At 44.0% G+C, this 16,963-nt stretch overlaps 1 protein-coding gene across 5 annotated transcripts; it reads right to left on the reverse strand.

The window, feature by feature from the left end:
* Positions 1-1,570: 1,570 nt before the first annotated feature.
* On the reverse strand, positions 1,571-15,932 carry TCTN2 (tectonic family member 2). 5 transcript variants are annotated; one of them, XM_077920038.1, is made up of 18 exons: positions 15,810-15,932; positions 14,610-14,714; positions 14,338-14,411; positions 13,457-13,661; positions 12,821-12,921; positions 11,940-12,136; positions 10,311-10,434; positions 9,681-9,813; positions 8,817-8,882; positions 8,609-8,713; positions 7,671-7,748; positions 7,296-7,376; positions 6,500-6,611; positions 5,303-5,406; positions 4,065-4,221; positions 3,385-3,510; positions 2,232-2,320; positions 1,571-1,803 (listed from the first exon to the last, which is right to left on the reverse strand). In XM_077920038.1, the coding sequence occupies exons 2-18, from the start codon at positions 14,689-14,691 to the stop codon at positions 1,688-1,690; spliced, it is 1,950 nt and encodes a 649-aa protein (XP_077776164.1). In that variant the 5' UTR covers positions 14,692-14,714; positions 15,810-15,932; the 3' UTR covers positions 1,571-1,687. The 5 variants fall into 5 exon arrangements, with proteins under 5 accessions (XP_077776164.1, XP_077776161.1, XP_028565376.2 ...); XM_077920035.1 differs by lacking the exon at positions 15,810-15,932 and adding an exon at positions 15,535-15,712 and having other exon boundaries at positions 1,571-1,746; XM_028709543.2 differs by lacking the exon at positions 15,810-15,932 and adding an exon at positions 15,535-15,712.
* Positions 15,933-16,963: the final 1,031 nt, after the last annotated feature.

Genomic DNA, 16,963 nt, shown 5'->3' on the forward strand with positions numbered 1-16,963 from the left:
AGACGAAGAGAATCGCGGAACGGATTCTTTTCGTCTTGCGAGGCACCACTGTACCTTTGTAAATAAAAACTCAGGCCTTGCTAGCTTCACAGCGTTCCTATGGCAGCAGTTTTGCACATGTCTAGTCACAGCGAGAGATGTGTTTAATGACATCATGATGTTAGCTGAGCACAGAGTATTTAAAGCCATCATTCCATCTTCTGGGGCCTGAAAGGTATTGAGCCTGCTGCTAAGTGGGAATCCACAAACTTTATAAAGGTAGACTCACACAGAGGGTACATTCTGGGCTGTCTTAGGAATGCTCTTTTGTAACAAGTAAATTCCCTTGTATTTAACTTTTGAGTAGACCATAGCGTTAAACTGCCAGCGGATGAAAAATATTGGTGGGGTAGTGTTTTTAAACATTCATTTTATTATCTGCCCTTTACTGTAAGTACCCAAGGCAGATTTAAAAGCACAAGCCATTTCAGTGCAAAGCAATGCAGCACAACTTCTTCTTCTTCTTCTTCTTCTTCTTCTTCTTCTTCTTCTTCTTCTTATTATTATTATTATTATTATTATTATTATTATTATTATTATTATCCTTCAGCAGAAGGTCCCAAATGCCTTTTGGATTTGAGCTGAATGAGAGCATTTACTTTCTGCTGTTGGAACCTGAAAGATGTTTTGCATAGGCGAGCTGGATCTCTGTCTTGCAGACTGATCTTGCTAACCTGCAATTTTAACAGCAGACTACCTTGTGATGCTGCCATTAGGCTCTCTTTCTTAGCCACAACCCGACCCCCAAGCTGTAATATTTGGATAATGTAGACTGCACTGGAAAAGCAATAAAATACAATGAGAGTGCAAGCCTCTTCAAGTTTACTTAGTTTGGATGTAGCCTCTGCGCTAGGGATCCAAATGCATTGCTTTATTTAGTGGTGTACACAGGCTGATTCCAAATTTTAAAAATACAGATCCAATTAGCTTCCTTTTAAATCTGAATTGGGGACGCGGGTGGCGCTGTGGGTAAAAGCCTCAGCGCCTAGGGCTTGCCGATCAAAAGGTTGGCGGTTCGAATCCCCGCGGCGGGGTGCGCTCCTGTGGTTCGGTCCCAGCGCCTGCCAACCTAGCAGTTCGAAAGCTCCCGGGTGCAAGTAGATAAATAGGGACCGCTTACTGGCGGGAAGGTAAACGGCGTTTCTGTGTGCGGCTCTGGCTCGCCAGAGCAGCGATGTCACGCTGGCCACGTGACCCGGAAGTGTCTGCGGACAGCGCTGGCCCCCGGCCTCTTGAGTGAGATGGGCGCACAACCCTAGAGTCTGTCAAGACTGGCCCGTACGGGCAGGGGTACCTTTACCTTTACCTTTAAATCTGAATTAGATGGTTTGTTTCACCTACAAAGAGCTCAAGAGTGGGATACGTGGTTCCCTTTCTCCCCACTTTCTCCTCACAACAACCTTGTAAGGTAGATTAGGCCAAGAGACAGCAACTGGCTCCAGGCTACCCAGAAAACTTCAAAGTCCAGTGGGGATTCTTATTTCAGTTTCACAAAATCACAACACTGCCGTCATTTTGCAAATACTTTTATTTTTAGCCCTTAGAAAAATATAAATTTTTTTAAAAGTCTCTTTCCATCCAGTACCACATATTAAAAGTATAGAAAAGCATTAACAAAATGCTGGCTTTATTCTGAGTAACTGAAGATTCATCTCTTATTCCGTGCTCTGTGGATTCTCCTCCAAGGATCACTCAGGACAGCTGCAACTAGTATGAAAAATATCAGCATCAAGCCTTTGGCAAGAGTCTGAGAGTACGGTTCTCCTGAAAGACAGTTCGAAACAGTAATCAACTGTAGTAATAACATGACATGGTAGCTGATTTGTGTCTTGAGTCCTGTCATTCCAAAGCCAGAACCACCGCCGTAAAAGCCCTACTTGATGTCGCATTTGAACCTCTCACAATGAGATTCACCTGACTGCAAATATAGCACGGACTGATACTGAGCAAGGAAGTTCCTGTAATTAGTACATATCCCAATCTAGAACACCTACAAATTATTTAGTTGTAAGCTGTAAGGGATAAGGAACCTCCTTAGATTCCAGTTCCCGTCAGCCCCAGCCAGAGTGGCCAAAGTGAGGCATGATGGGGAATTGGAGTCCAGCAACACCATAACAAGGCTCAACACCCTTGTGTAAATAACCCATTTGAATGCTTGTCAAGAAACCACCAGGTTCCCTCTATCTTTTTACCAGTGTAGTAGCGTGTCAAGGGATAAAGAAGTTCTGGCCAGCAAACATCATTCCTCTTGCAGTCATATTCTGTGTAGTTAATCTGAAATCTGCAAAACAGTTTAAAATAAAGTCGTACAGTCAGATGGATGTTGTTGTTTTATTAGATTTGTAATTTTTTCCTGATGCTGGGGAATGCTACCTGTTGTTCATAGACAGTGGGGAGGGGGGCAATGTATGTGCGTGTGATAGAGCCTTATTGTGTGATCACTACAATCAGGACCAGCAGAACACAGCTGACTTCCCATGGTAAGCATGGGGGGGGGGGGAGCAGCAACGGTGTTTACTTGTTCCAATTCTGTCTTATGCTATGCCCCCATGGCAGCCATATTGTTATGTCACAGCCCACTGCAGCTATTTTGTGACTGGTGCCCACAACACTTTCACATAATTCAAAATGTGCTCTCTGTTCCCAAAAGGTTGGTGACCCCGGTCCAATGCATACACTGCGCCAAGCTACTCAGGTATCAAAATGACTACCCCTTTTTTCTATTAAGCCAAATTTAACTGATTTAACTGTTTAACTGATGCTATTATTATTACTATTATGATTTATATACCTGGAGATCTCAGGGTGGCTCACAGAATAAAATAAAGATATAAAACCACAAAATAAATAATAAAAATAAAAACAACCACCCAATAGCCCCCCCCCAACCACATTTTAAAAGGACACAGGATGTAAATCAGATCAACCATAGATATTAACACATCTACAGTGGTGCCTCGCAAGACAAAATTAATCCGTTCCGCGAGTCTCTTAGTCTTGCGTTTTTTTCGTCTTGCGAAGCACGGCTATTAGCGGCTTAGCGGCTATTAACGGCTTAGCGGCTTTAAGAAAAAGGAAACAAACTCGCAAGAACTCGCAAGACGTTTCGTCTTGCGAAGCAAGCCCATAGGGAAATTCGTCTTGCGGAACGACTCAAAAAACGGAAAACCCTTTCGTCTAGCGAGTTTTTCGTCTTGCGAGGCATTCGTCTTGCGGGGCACCACTGTAATAGAATTACAGTAACATAGCATCCAAGAATCCAAGAATGAGATGAGCGCACAACCCTAGAGTCTGGCAAGACTGGCCCGTACGGGCAGGGGTACCTTTAGCATCCAAGAGGGTTACCTTGTCTTTGGAACAGAGGGTTGTGCTGGTATTTTAATAAACTGCACTGCAGCAGAGATAGAAAGAGAGCTGGCTTTATCTTCACAGGCAATTGGACACTGAACTTGCCAGGTTACTGTTGAAATGCTAAATATGAAGAGAAAATCTGTATTACAAAACCTCAAGCAACAACACTACAATATTAGGCTACCGGCTGTTATAGCAGCTTTGATTTTGTCAATATCCTTACATAAGGTGACCAGTTAGATCTGCTTTAAAGTACAAAGGTCAACCTTACACTTGCATTTCACTTCAACTACTTTCTTGTAATGATTTTGAACATTAGATGGGAGCATTGTAATCAATTAGGCTAACATTTAAAAGGTAGCAATCTTAATATCCTTTGCGAGCAGGTGAGCAGGTAGTGAATTTATTGAATTGAATAAATAACTGTAAGTGATAGTTTTCCTAGTGCTCTGGTCAAAGGGCTCAAGTGTCTAGCATAACACATTGCATTGCCCCTCTTCTAGCAGAAAATGGAGATTGGTACAATACAAATCTACTTAATTTGCATAATGTTTTTTTATTGACCCAAGACTCTTCTCACCCAGTGCAGAGTATAACACAATGGATAAAACCATTGTAAATTTGTGAAAGAAAAGAAAGCAGTTCTGCCGAACATAGCTAGTTTTCTTACGTACCTGACCTGTACCCCAACTATCTCCTGCTGTGGAATCCCTTCTACTGCTCCAACAACAGCAGTGATAATTTGAATATTCAAGTGAGTAGGAATATCAAGGCAAATCCCTTTCAAATCTCCAAAACTTGCATTTGTATCTGCACCGAACGTATCTAAATCTGTTAATGGGGGGAAACATTGTTCTGAGAAACTATTGAACAGTGTTGAACAGCTTATCTTTTTCTTTCAAGGTTACAAGGGAAAAGGGGCAATGTTGTTGTTTTCATTTTTTTAAGGGGCAGGGCTAAATGAACACAATGAGATGACCTGCTGAGTAAACACACAGAGGACAGAATAATTACTGTGTTTTTCGCTCTATAAGATGAAGGGGGAAAATGAAGGGGAATGTGTGTGCGTCCTATGGGGCGAATGCAGGCTTTCGCTGAAGCCTGGAGAGCGAGGGGGGTCGGTGCGCACCGACCCCTCTCGCTCTCCAGGCTTCAGGAAGCTATCCGCTAGCCGTGGGAGAGCTGCGCAGCTTGCGGAGAGCTGCCTGCACCTCAAAGTCTAAGCTCAGCACGCCCCAGGCTTCGGGCTTCGCGCAGCTCTCTCACAGCTTGCGGATAGCAGCCTGTTCTGGGGGCTGGGGTCGGGGGAAGCTCGGGCTTCCCCCACCCCAGCCCCACACCTGGGGGGGAAATAAATTTTTTTTTCCTTATTTCCCCCCCAAAAAACTAGGTGCGTCCTATGGGCTGGTGCGTCCTATGGGGCGAAAAATACGGTAATCATGCTTTCCAGAAAACAGAGCAACCCTATACTCTTAAATACATGGAGATACTATTTTCTTGCATCTACATCCTGCCTGTCTTCAAGACAGCACACACATAGTTCCTAGGCAACTACCCATCCAGGTTCTGATCAGACCCAGACCTGCTTAGATTCTGCAAGCAGGTGACCTCATGTGTCTTCAGACTTTAACCTGGGACTACATGACACCACTGCATCCGATGGCCCCTCAATCAGTATAACAATTATTCTGTAATTTCATTTGTTTTAAAATATCAAAATTCAACTGCACAACTTTGAATCTAATATGGAAAAAATAGTCATGTTTGTGGTGTCTAAAATGTTACTATCTCAAAATGTTTATACATGTGGTGATGCCATATGCTATTAAATTATTTTTTTAATGGGAATGACTTACTTTAACTAAATGAAAACTCAGCAATTGACTCAATGCTAGTGAATGTTGGTACTCACAAATAATTTCCACCCAATCATCTGGAGCACTAGTAGAGGAGTTCCCTCTCTTTCCAACATGAGTAGCTTGCACCAACGAATTAAGTCTTTTGGTAACATTCTCCCTGCAATAATGGAACTTGGAACATTACAATTATCCACACTTGAAAATAAATTACCATATTTTTCGCCCTATAGGACGCACTATTCCACCTCCAAAAATGAAGGGGAAATCTGTGTGCGTCCTATGGGGCGAATACAGGCTTTCGCTGAAGCTTGGAGAGTGAGGGGGGTCGGTGCGCACCAACCCCTCTCGCTCTCCAGGCTTCAGGAAGCTATCAGCAAGCCTGGGGAGCCCTGCGGGATTTCCCGCAGGGCTCCCTAGGCTGCGGATAGCAGCCTGCCGCCCACCGTGTGGGGCGCCCTGAATCAGAGCGCCCCGCGCTTCGGGCAGACATCCACAGCCTGGGGAGCCCTGCAGGAGTTCCCGCAGGGCTCCCTAGGCTGCAGGTAGCAGCCTGCTGCACGGAGCGCGGGGCGCGCTGAAGGAGAGCGCCCCGTGCTTTGGGCAGACATCGGCCAGCCCCACAAGCTCGGGGGACAGCGGGGAGGCGGAGCGCCGCCATACCGTTGTTCCCCGCCCTGGTTTGGTTTCCCCGACCTGTTTTTTCCTTTATTTCCCCCCACAAAAAACTAGGTGCGTCCTATGGGACGGAGCGTCCTATGGGACGAAAAATACGGTATTCAGGGTAGCAGAAACCAATGCAGCTTTGTTGATGAAAACATTGCTCTCCTTTAATGTCCTGGGATTTTTGTTTAGCCAAAGTGTGGTTTGTTTTATCATCCAAACCAAGCCCACAAGCTAATCATAGTCGGTTTTCTGGCAACAAACTTCAATTTGAAACCATGATTTGTTGATGGCTTATTTTAACTACACAACAGCCCTATTCAACCATGGTTTGGTTGTCCAACACACACTAAAGGCACAAAGCAAAACCAGCAGGAAATCAAAACACACTTTAGAGAAACAAGCTGCAGCTTGGATACTCATCTCCGTGATAATTCACGGTTTGCTGAACAAACCATGGTTAAAAGAAACCATGGCTAAGTGTTATGTTCAAATGTAACCAATGATAGAATGTCAATGTGAGATTAAAACTCCCTCATCACTTCAGACTTTCCACAAGTAGAAAAAGGGAAGAAAACACTCCATCTCACCTCAACTGATTGCAGTTGTCCTTAAGATCAACTTCTAAAATGCATCCAGAGATTGAATTTAGTCCGAACAAAATTGGTGTGAGACCTGCCGATGCACACAAGCCTTTGCCATCTACGTAACAGAAGTATTTGCTTGAGAAATCCTCATATCTTTTTCAGGTTCTTGCTTACAGTTTTATGTAATATAATTTTTAAACAAAAATTACTAAGGTGCACAATAAAATAATAATGTTGAGGTCTTACTGAGTTCACCTTTTTACATCCATTAGAAACAGAGATGTTTTAATTCAATCCAAGCTGAAGTGACTGAGCTGTCACAGAGCACTTCTACACAGGACCAAGACTATAACGCTGTTTCAGGAAAGCTTTTTAAATGGCAGATCTCAGCATTTCCCTTCTGAAGCATTTCAAAGGAAAGTGGTATGATATCAGAAGCAAAAGCAGAAAAGCCAACTAAGGCTTTAGGTAGAAACAGTGTCTAATTATCTCTGTATCTGCCATAGATCAGATAAATACATATTTATAGTTAGTTTTACAGTATATTTCGAATCAACAAAACACATCTCAACTCCAATTACACTGTTATAATAATAATAAACAATTTATTTATTTATTTATTTATCTATCTATCCATCTTCATTATTTATACCCCGCCCAACTGGCTGGGTTTCCCCAGCCACTCTGGGCAGCTTACCTTAACCAAACAGTATAGAAATTAGTGTTAGGGTGATAAACCTAATTCTGAAATGTTCATTTGTATCACGGTTCTATAACACTCCATATCAAAATGTAGTACCAGGCTTCCAAAGTTGCAAAATGGTAACAGCATCGGAAGAATTCAGATTTGCTGCTCTAATCGGTTTGCCAATTTGATAACCTATACAGAAAGAGATGGTTTTGTGTGAAGTTTTATAGATGTTAATCATTGATGACAAGCAATACTGTCAAATAACTGTGTTATAGTGCATTCTTAGCCATGTCTGCTCAGAAGTAAATTTTATTGAATTTAATGCTTAAACCCAGGTGAGGGGTTGGGATTGCAACCTTAAGTCTTCCTAGAGTTAACACCCAAAGCATCAGGTTTTGACATTTTCACTCCCCACATACATCATTACAAATATGTTGCATTTTCTCTGGTGAGCATATAAACACCACCAATGAGGCTTTTCACCTGGATTCCCAGACAATTCTTCTCTGCTTGTAGTGTTTACACTCACAAAGTTGACTGTGAATTTCTGTGTCAGTATTTCTGAAAAAGGAAAAGGATACACAATAAATGCTAATGAAAAGGAATACCACTTTGTTGAACCTTTAATTCAGCAATTTTCATACAAATCATAACCTAAATTTTGATAGCTGCATCCTTAAAACCCGCTGCTATTTATCTGTTTATATATAGATCATTTCAAAGCTGATCTTTTCGTGATTTCTATACACCACTGCAGAGGGCAAGGTGTGCACTTTTCTGGATACATAGTATATATGATGGCTACAGGGCAACCCTTTCGTATTTGTAGCTACAGGAGAAGAACCTCAGGATATGATACAACCAGCACAAAGGATGTCCTGCTCTTTTTTGCTTGGTTTTTCTTTCAATGGGGCATATAGCAGACATGTGGCAGAATCTTTTCTCATCAAAATCAGGTAAACAAATGTCAAATCCAGTGAACTTCTTTTGTTGCACAGAGCTAGAGGTCTGTGAAAGCCCTCCTCAGAGGTCTTTTGCCTCACAGCATGCATGACTGGAGTTGATGGAGGCTCCACCTACTGAAATAGACCAAGCATGAAGCCATTTCCATTCTCCTGCCTCTGAAGCAAGTGGGAGAAGTTACCCAGAGGCAGTACTTGAACAGAGGCAGCAAAAAGAAACATTGCTCCCCTCCTCACTCTATTTGAACCGCATTCAATATCACCAGTTCTCCTTGGGTTTAAAAACAGTTTTGCCATGGGGGTCAGGATTTGCTGGTGTCATCTTACCAGCCACCGAGCTGAAAATTCTCTTTCATGTCACACTCCAATAATGTCTCAAGATTATGCCATATAAACAACAAGGATTGGGGAGTGGGAGAGAAACTGAGCAAGGAATGCAAAAAAGAAATATGATGGTACCTTCTGGACATACTGCTCCAGAAACGACGGTGACCTTTATTTCTATTATTCTCTTGCCTTCCCATATGATTGTATAATCTTCTCCAAAGGTCACATTTCTGCATTCTGAACACAAAAAAACAATTTGTATGAAATTCAAATTTCATTGTAATTTAAAGAAAGCTCTAGCGATCTGGTGATTTAGAGAGAGAGTTGAACACAGACTTACCTCTGCCAGTGCAGCTACTCACATCAGTGTCTTTCCTCTCATAGGTCACCTGTGGCTTGATGCTGTCTGGCAAGAAAACAAACAGATTATTGAGTGCAACAAGTCTGAAAAACAACCTGCAACAAAAGCAGATTGTAATTGCAGCAAGGGGGATCCCAGATGCAGAGTAAGACATACAGATGGTTTTCTGGAGCATAACTTGCACAGGGGGAAAGATTATGATTTATTCATAGACGTATTCATATATCTCCCACTCATAAAATATCAAGGTATTGCACTACATAAAATAATGCAAAACAATGCAAAATATGACTGGCTCATCTAAAAAAGAAAATTGAACTGAACAGGCCTGTCAGCATAAAAATGATGATGGATATGCAGCTTGCGTAGGATTCCTGAACCTAGCAACCAGTTGGTTGGGGAGGAGGTACTTGCAGTTCTTTCTTCTTTTCAACAGATGACTTGACACTATCAGTCCCGATAGTGCCCTTTGTTGTCAGGACATGGTCTGAAAGCAGAGAAGGCAGCAATCTTGTTGAAGCTAAGCAGGTCTTCAGGTTGTGGTCAGTACCCAGACAGGAAATTATCTAGGACCTCTAGGCACACTACCTTGAGTTCGACCTACATGTATCTATATATTGTTGGTGGATCAGTGTTTGCAAGCTCATAGTACGATTTGGGAGAAGAGCCAGGTCAAATTATACCTTGCATCATTTCACTTCATTTTACTCCTGAAGATAAAGAACAGTTTAAGCCTGGCAGCCATGCCTGAAAACAATGGTCACAGGGATTAGAAAAGAACACTTCCATCAACCTCATTCTGATGGAGCAAAGAGCAATCTATTCTTTCTGATCTCAACGTACCTCCAGTACCGCTGTTTATTGCTATGTTAGGTGGCGTGCTCCCCACTCCATCACAAGCGCTGAGACATTCGGCTTCAAAATTCTGGAGGAAGGCAACAGGGGCATTTCTTGCACATTGCCCAGCTATGAATTGCTGCATCATATAAGAAGAAAAGAGCTGAACATCAGATTTGTTTTTGTGAAATTTGTTTTCTCTCCTAAACAAGCTCAACGCCAGCAGTAAAGAACTCTTTTTCATCTTGAGGGCCACTTCCTCAGTGGACAATTTTGGGGCGGGGGCTGCATTCCAGTGGTGGGTGCAGTCAGAGGCAAGACTGAGCAGGGCTAGAAGCAAAAGCAGGAGCAGCAATGGGTTTGGTTCTGTTCTTTGTACAGCAGGTCACACTGTAGCCCAGCCACACACAAGACAGCCTCTGCATCCCTTGTTTCTTCATCCAGGCAAGCAGGAGTTCAAAGATGTGTTTTGGAAGGAGGAGTGTGACCGAGGGAGACTCCCAGAAGCCTGATTTAGGAGCTTGGTGGGTGCCATTTATCCCATGAGCCAGAGGTCCCTCACACTGCTCTAAGCAAACACAAAAAAGAGCCAAGGTTGGGGGGGGGGTGTCACTCACTCGAGCAGGCTGTCATTACCTGAGGAACTGTAAAATACCCATTCTGCACAGTCATAACTGGATCTCCTTGTCTGTAACCACTAGAAAGTTTTCCTGGGATGGTTTGTAAAGGTACTTTAAATGAAGAAACTCGGGGTGAAGAACTGCAGAAAACATTTAAAAAACAACAACAACCCACATTTGTATACTATTAAAGCCTTCAGTTTCTACAGAATCACAGCATTATGCTTGCTGAGTGGAGAGAGAGGAGAGAGAGAGGAGCTTTTCTTTCTCCCTTATAATTTTCAAACTCAGGATCCCTCAATGAAACTGATCAGAAGATTCAAGGCTGATAAAAAGAAGTATTCCTTCAGAAGTACATACTGTACTTCAGTCATCAAACACATTGCCACATGATGTTATGATAGCCTCTAGCTCAGATGGCTGAGTAGCCAGTCAGACTAGCGGCCACTGATAGATCAAAAGTAACATTCGTGTAAAACAGCAGAATGCCACTCAGTATCAGCTTGAGGGGGAGAAGAACGGAAGAGGACTGCTTCCTCCATATTCTGCTTGGCTGCCATTGGAGCCAGGATGCTGGACTAGCTGCCAAGCCTTTGGTCCGATCCAACAGCCAGGCTCTTCTAATGTTTGTAGCGGTAGCAAGATCTGCTCAGCACATGAACTAAGAGGGAGCAGTGGGTAATGGCTGGAAGATCTCTGCAGCTGGTTCTCTCCCTCCTCCCAAATATGTCTTATTATCCTGTCTGTGGCAACAGGAAACAAGAGAATGTACAGCCTGTGTGAGAAAATTAAGAATAAAGCATGGGGCCGAGAAAGGGAACATCTGGGATGGAGAACCTGGAGCTCTCCAGGTGTTGTTAGAACGACTCACATCGGCCCCAGCTTGCATGGTCAGGATAATGCATGGTCAGGATAATGAGTTTCTGCCCAAAAAAACAACCAAGGAGCCGCAGATTCCCTACTCCATCCTACAGCATTTCTGAAGCTTCATTGGTGGGGACCTGAGCAAAAACCAGGACAGGGAGGAAGAGCTCTGTACCAGCCTGGGACCCTCCAAACGTTTTGGACTATGATTCCCATTAGCCTCAGCCAGCACAGCTGTGCTGGTTGCAACTGTTAGGTGCTGTAGACCAAAACACCTGAAAAGCACCAGATTGGCAAAGGCTGCCCTGATTGGCAGCAAATATATTTGATATGGCAGGCACCTACAGTAATGCTGGTTGTTTGAAACATAGCTATTTGCGATGGCATTCCCTAAGTACTGCCTTTCAGTAGCGGCTCTATTGGAAATTCTGGGTATCTGTGATATCTGTGCTTTTAGGAACTTGCTGTTTTATTGCACCGATTTTATTCTATAAAGTGCCTTGCTTATTTTACAATGAAAGGTGATATATAAATGTCTTAATAAATAAGTTTTATAAGAATGAAAGGTTCATAAAGTGCTCATTGTTTCTTTTGAAAATATTCTTGGATGACGGAATTGATGGGAAGAGGTAATTCCACTGTCAGAAACATAGTGAAAAGAGAAAATTAACAAAACTGTGCAAGCATGAGAGGTGGAGAGAAACTGGGTCACTTGCATGCACTTAGTTAGGGACTATCTCACAGGAATGCACACATATCCCAGATAAGTCTCCATACTTACACAGCCCCATGATAGAAATAACCCCGGAAAGGTGTGTTGCTAATGGAAGACTGCACACATAGGAAGGGAAACCAGTCAGGGGCACTGTTCCCCGTCTGGACAGAGCACAGTTGGTCAAAAGGTGGACTGACATCCCCACCAAATATTCCTTTAAAACATGACTCATTGAACAGTTGCTTCATCTCTGAGGTGCATTCCTAGAAAAAGGAAAAGGGGGGAAAAGGGTTCTACTTTTTGCCAAACTAAAAAGACGTGGTACAATAAAGCACAAGCTTTGGGGAATGACAGTAGCTCAGTGGTAGAGCACATGCCCTGCATGCAGAAGGTCCCAGATTCATCAATCCCTGGCACATCCAGTTAAAACAGGTGTGGGGAACTACACACTGAACTACAGCTCCCATCAGCCTCACCAAGAATGTTGAATGGCAGGGATGATGGGACATCCAGAGGTCCAAAGGTTCCCCACACCTGAGTTAAACGGATCACAGGTAGCAAGACAACACCTAAAACCCGGAAGATCCACTCCAGTCAGAGCAGAAAATACTGGGCTAGAGGGACAAAGAGGCCTGCATGAACTTATCTTACATGCACTTTTTAAGAAAGAAAAGGTAAGCAGGGCAGACACTACGGAGGTCACCCCTGCTGCTTATCAACCCCAGGAGCCATCAGCCACATTTTTTCATATATTTTCCTTTTTATTAAATTAGTTCAACTTCTGAAGACCAGAAGTTACAACCATTGTTGGCTTATTGTGTCATAGTGCTAAATATAAAGAACAACACAAAGTTCTCTGGCAAATAATATTGCAGGCATTTTTGTAGATTTTCCCTAAGAATGCTTACAGGGAAGAAAGTTTTCAAAATTAAATGTAGAAATAGTACCAAATCACAGCAGCAACGGATATCGCAGGCTCCTGCAGTGAGATTGCAAGGACAAGATCCCAGTGGCTGAAACACTTGATTGGGGATCACTGTTGTACTATCTATTTAAAAAAGGAGAAAAATAACTTCAGCTCTGAAACGTAAGGCGCTCCTCCCCACCCCACAGCTGTTATCTAGTGGCAGCCAGTCCATCTGACTGCAGTGGGGAAAACATGGGGAGCAGGGGCCACTCCACTGGTTCTGCTGGGAAATCAACTGCATTTGAATCTTAATAATAATTTTAATTATTTGATTATTTGTACCCTGCCCATCTGACTGCGTTTCCCCAGCCTGCCTCTCCCTGAACTTTTAGATACACACACACACACACACACACACACACACACAGAGAGAGAGAGAGAGAGAGAGAGAGAGAGAGAGAGAGAGAGAGAGGCAAATATGGTGCAGCATGGAGAGAGTTCTTCCATTTTGTAGGCAAAGTTGCTTCTTCTCCATATACTTCTAAAGGACTTTTGAAGTCTAATGGGACTGCTGCATCAAAAGGCTGAAGCCTCAGTGAAAATACACACAGAGTGTCACAGAGAAGCAGAAAAGGAAACTCTAAAATATAACATAAAGCAACAGCGACTGAAATACCTTCTCCTTTTCCTGTCACGTTTCCTGAGGACGTATTAGCATATATTTCAGCTTGGATCAACAGATGGGCCACCACCACCGAGTCTCGACAAGCCGAGACTTGCAAAGCTTCAACCAAGCAGAGGGCTTCTGTGCAGCAATTGGTCAGATTGGAAGTACACAGCTGCAGACTCCTGGTCAAAGATACCATCACTCTGGAAACATTCTGAAACACACAGTTTGATGGCAGGTAATACATTTACTAAACATCACGCAAATTTCAAACACATCTTGCTGGAAAAGTGACCTTCAACACCAGTCAGTGTATTTTCCTCTGTCAATTAAATGGGGGGGGGGGGGTTGGAAGAGCAATAATTAACAAGCACCAAACAAAATGTGTTTACTATTGCAATGCTAGTGGGAAAACACCCAATGATCAGTGATACATGTGTGAAACAACCACAGAAAGAGATATTATTTGGGATTCTGTGTGGGATTAAGTTAACTGTACATTTCTCATTTTAACAAGCCTTTGTGACAGGCATGTATTTTTGATGGTTTTAATTTTTTTGCATCAATTTCTTATCACCTTGTTGGTTTTAAATTGATTGTGCAATTTGTATTGCTCTTATAGATCTTTATTGTTTTAAATGTTTTATTGTATATTGTAATTTTTTAAAAAAAATGCAAACCACTCAGAAGACATAATTGGTAGAGAGTAACAAACAAATAAAATAAATACTCACTTATGTGAGAGGCAGAAGTCCTTTATGGCAGGCAGTAACAGGCTAATCCCATAGTTTAAAAATGCACAAAATTAGAGTCAATGGAGTACTTAAGAAGTATACAGTTAAAATACTGAACCACAATGGAAGGATGGCTTATGGGATTTTTCTACTAACCCCTTGATACGTTACATTCAAACTCCAGTCCCCAGTTTTGTTTCTTCCAGTACAATCTGCAAGCGGCAACATTCCTGGAAGAGAGCAAAGAGCAATATGAATACTTTCAGATTTACTCTTCTCTCTCACTTCATCACTGTGAGAGATGGTAGAAGTAGGAAAGTTCATGTACTCAGTCCCAAGTGATCTTTGAGACAGCAAAATGGTCCCACAATTTCTATGGTATTTAAACACATCCAATTTAAAAAATAGCAGCGTCAAAGGAATCTTACCTGTTTCATTGTCTGCCACAGCAATAGTGAAAACATCTGACGGACTGCTCACCAAAGAAGCAGTGACTACAGGCCCAGACATGTAGATAAAGGAAGGTTGAAAACCTACAAATATAAATCAACATTAGCACTTGTGGAATAAAAAAATGTTATCACTGTCTGTACTTTTGTGCATTTCAATCCCTCTGACCTCACTTTTTATAATCCCTGCACCCAATCCAGCATATAACTATAACCCCTTGCATCAGCTGAAGGGGACTGCAGTGTACAAAAGGCTTATCCATAATAAATTTGTTAAAGTCTTCCAAGCGACGCGATATTTTTTGTTATTATCTAGAGACAATTTCCCCCTTTTAGGGATTTCATTTCAGACCCCTCTAAGTAGAAAGCTCTTTGTGAGTAAGTCTAAGAAATTTTCTTGGGCTAGTTTACAGAAATACATAACAGAACAGAGGCACCTTTTATTCTGATGTCCTCCACTTTGAACTGTGGAGCACAAGGGAAAGAAACGTTGCCTGACTTGCACTGCACAAGGTCTGAGATACTGGGAGGCTGGGCAGAGGGAGGGGAAGCAGTTAATAAAGAGTTTTGCAGGGTGACAAAAGAAAATGGACCACCTCAAGGGCCTCGTTTCCTAAGGTTTTAGGCTGTCAATCTGTTTGCTCCCCAAACCAAGGCACCTTGTGAGCGGGCTCCTGAGCTTCCACAGCTGCGTGGCAGGCAGAAACACAACAGGTGAGGCTTTTTACCCAGCGCGGCGAGGTGACGAAGCGGGGTGCCGCCTGCACCTGCAAGATTTCTGCCTGTCACGCATATGCTATTGCTAGACTTTCTTAGCTGCTTCATCCCGCTCAGGGCAACTTACAACCAAGCGAACAAATGCGCAGGAGAAGCGCCGAAGCGGGCGTTGCCCTTTCCTACCCACCCGGATTCCCATCCTGGGCTCCAGCCCCGAAAAATGCCAGCAGCCCCCAAAGGAGCCGCCGGACGAGCATGGCGAGGCGAAGCCGCCGCTAAAGCGAGCCGCCGCCGCCGCACCGGACAAGGAGCAGCCCAGCCGAGGCCTCCGCAGGCGCCATTTTGCGAACGGGTCCCTCGGTTGCTGTGGAAACGGCTGGGAGGAACCACCTCACGTTGCCCGGCTCTGAAGCGGGAGAAGACCCCCCAAAAAACTCAAGCCCAGAGTGTTTCACTACGTACATTGATTAACACAGGCTTGAGGTGGGGGAAGGCAATAAAGCAGCAAAGAGTGCAGTCTGAAGTCCCTAGTGTCAAATCCCCTCTCCTCCACCCCTCTGCGTGAATGGTATGTTCCAATATTAAGGCGTGCCTAACAACGGGTGCTGGACGCGGGTGGCGCTGTGGGTAAAAGCCTCAGCGCCTAGGACTTGCCGATCGAAAGGTTGGCGGTTCGAATCCCCGCGGCGGGGTGCGCTCCCGTTGTTCGGTCCCAGCGCCTGCCAACCTAGCAGTTCGAAAGCACCCCCGGGTGCAAGTAGATAAATAGGGACCGCTTACCAGCGGGAAGGTAAACGGCGTTTCCGTGTGCGGCTCTGGCTTGCCAGAGCAGCGATGTCACGCTGGCCACGTGACCCGGAAGTGTCTCCGGACAGCGCTGGCCCCTGGCCTCTTGAGTGAGATGGGCGCACAACCCTAGAGTCTGTCAAGGCTGGCCCGTACGGGCAGGGGTACCTTTACCTTTACCTTTAACAACGGGTGGAGGGACGCAGGTGGCGCTGTGGGTTAAACCACAGAGCCTAGTACTTGCTGATCAGAAGGTTGGTGGTTCAATTTGCACAGCCCAAGGATGTGAAGAGGATCCTTGAAAATGTGAGAGCTACCACATGTGTGCTAGATCCTTGTCCTTCCTGGCTCATCGAAATGGCCAGCAGGGGACTGGCTGAGTGGGTGAAGGCGAGCGGTCAGTGCCTCCTTACAACAAGACACAATTCCAGCAGGCCTAAAAGAGGCAGTTTTAAGACCTCTTTTTAAAAGCCCTCCCTGGATCCCACCATATTGGATAATTATTGGCCAGTCTCTAATATCCCATTCTTGAGCAAGGTACTGGAACATGTGGTGGCATCTCCAGGGTTTCTGGAGGAAAGGGATCATCTCGATCCATTTCAATATGGTTTCAGGCCTGGTTATGGGACAAAGATGACTTTGGTCGCCTTGGTAGATGTCTTACACTGGGGACTGGACTGACTGTGTGTGTCCCTGTTGGCTGTCCTTCTGGGCCACCTTGCTGGGATGGGACTTGGAAGAATAGTCTTACCATGGCTCCATTCCTTTCTGGTGGGCACACCCAGAAGGTAGTGCTGAGGGGCTCTCCTTTGACACCTTGACCATTGGTC

The sequence above is a fragment of the Podarcis muralis genome, chromosome 16, assembly GCF_964188315.1.
Source record: "Podarcis muralis chromosome 16, rPodMur119.hap1.1, whole genome shotgun sequence".
NCBI lineage: Eukaryota > Metazoa > Chordata > Lepidosauria > Squamata > Lacertidae > Podarcis > Podarcis muralis.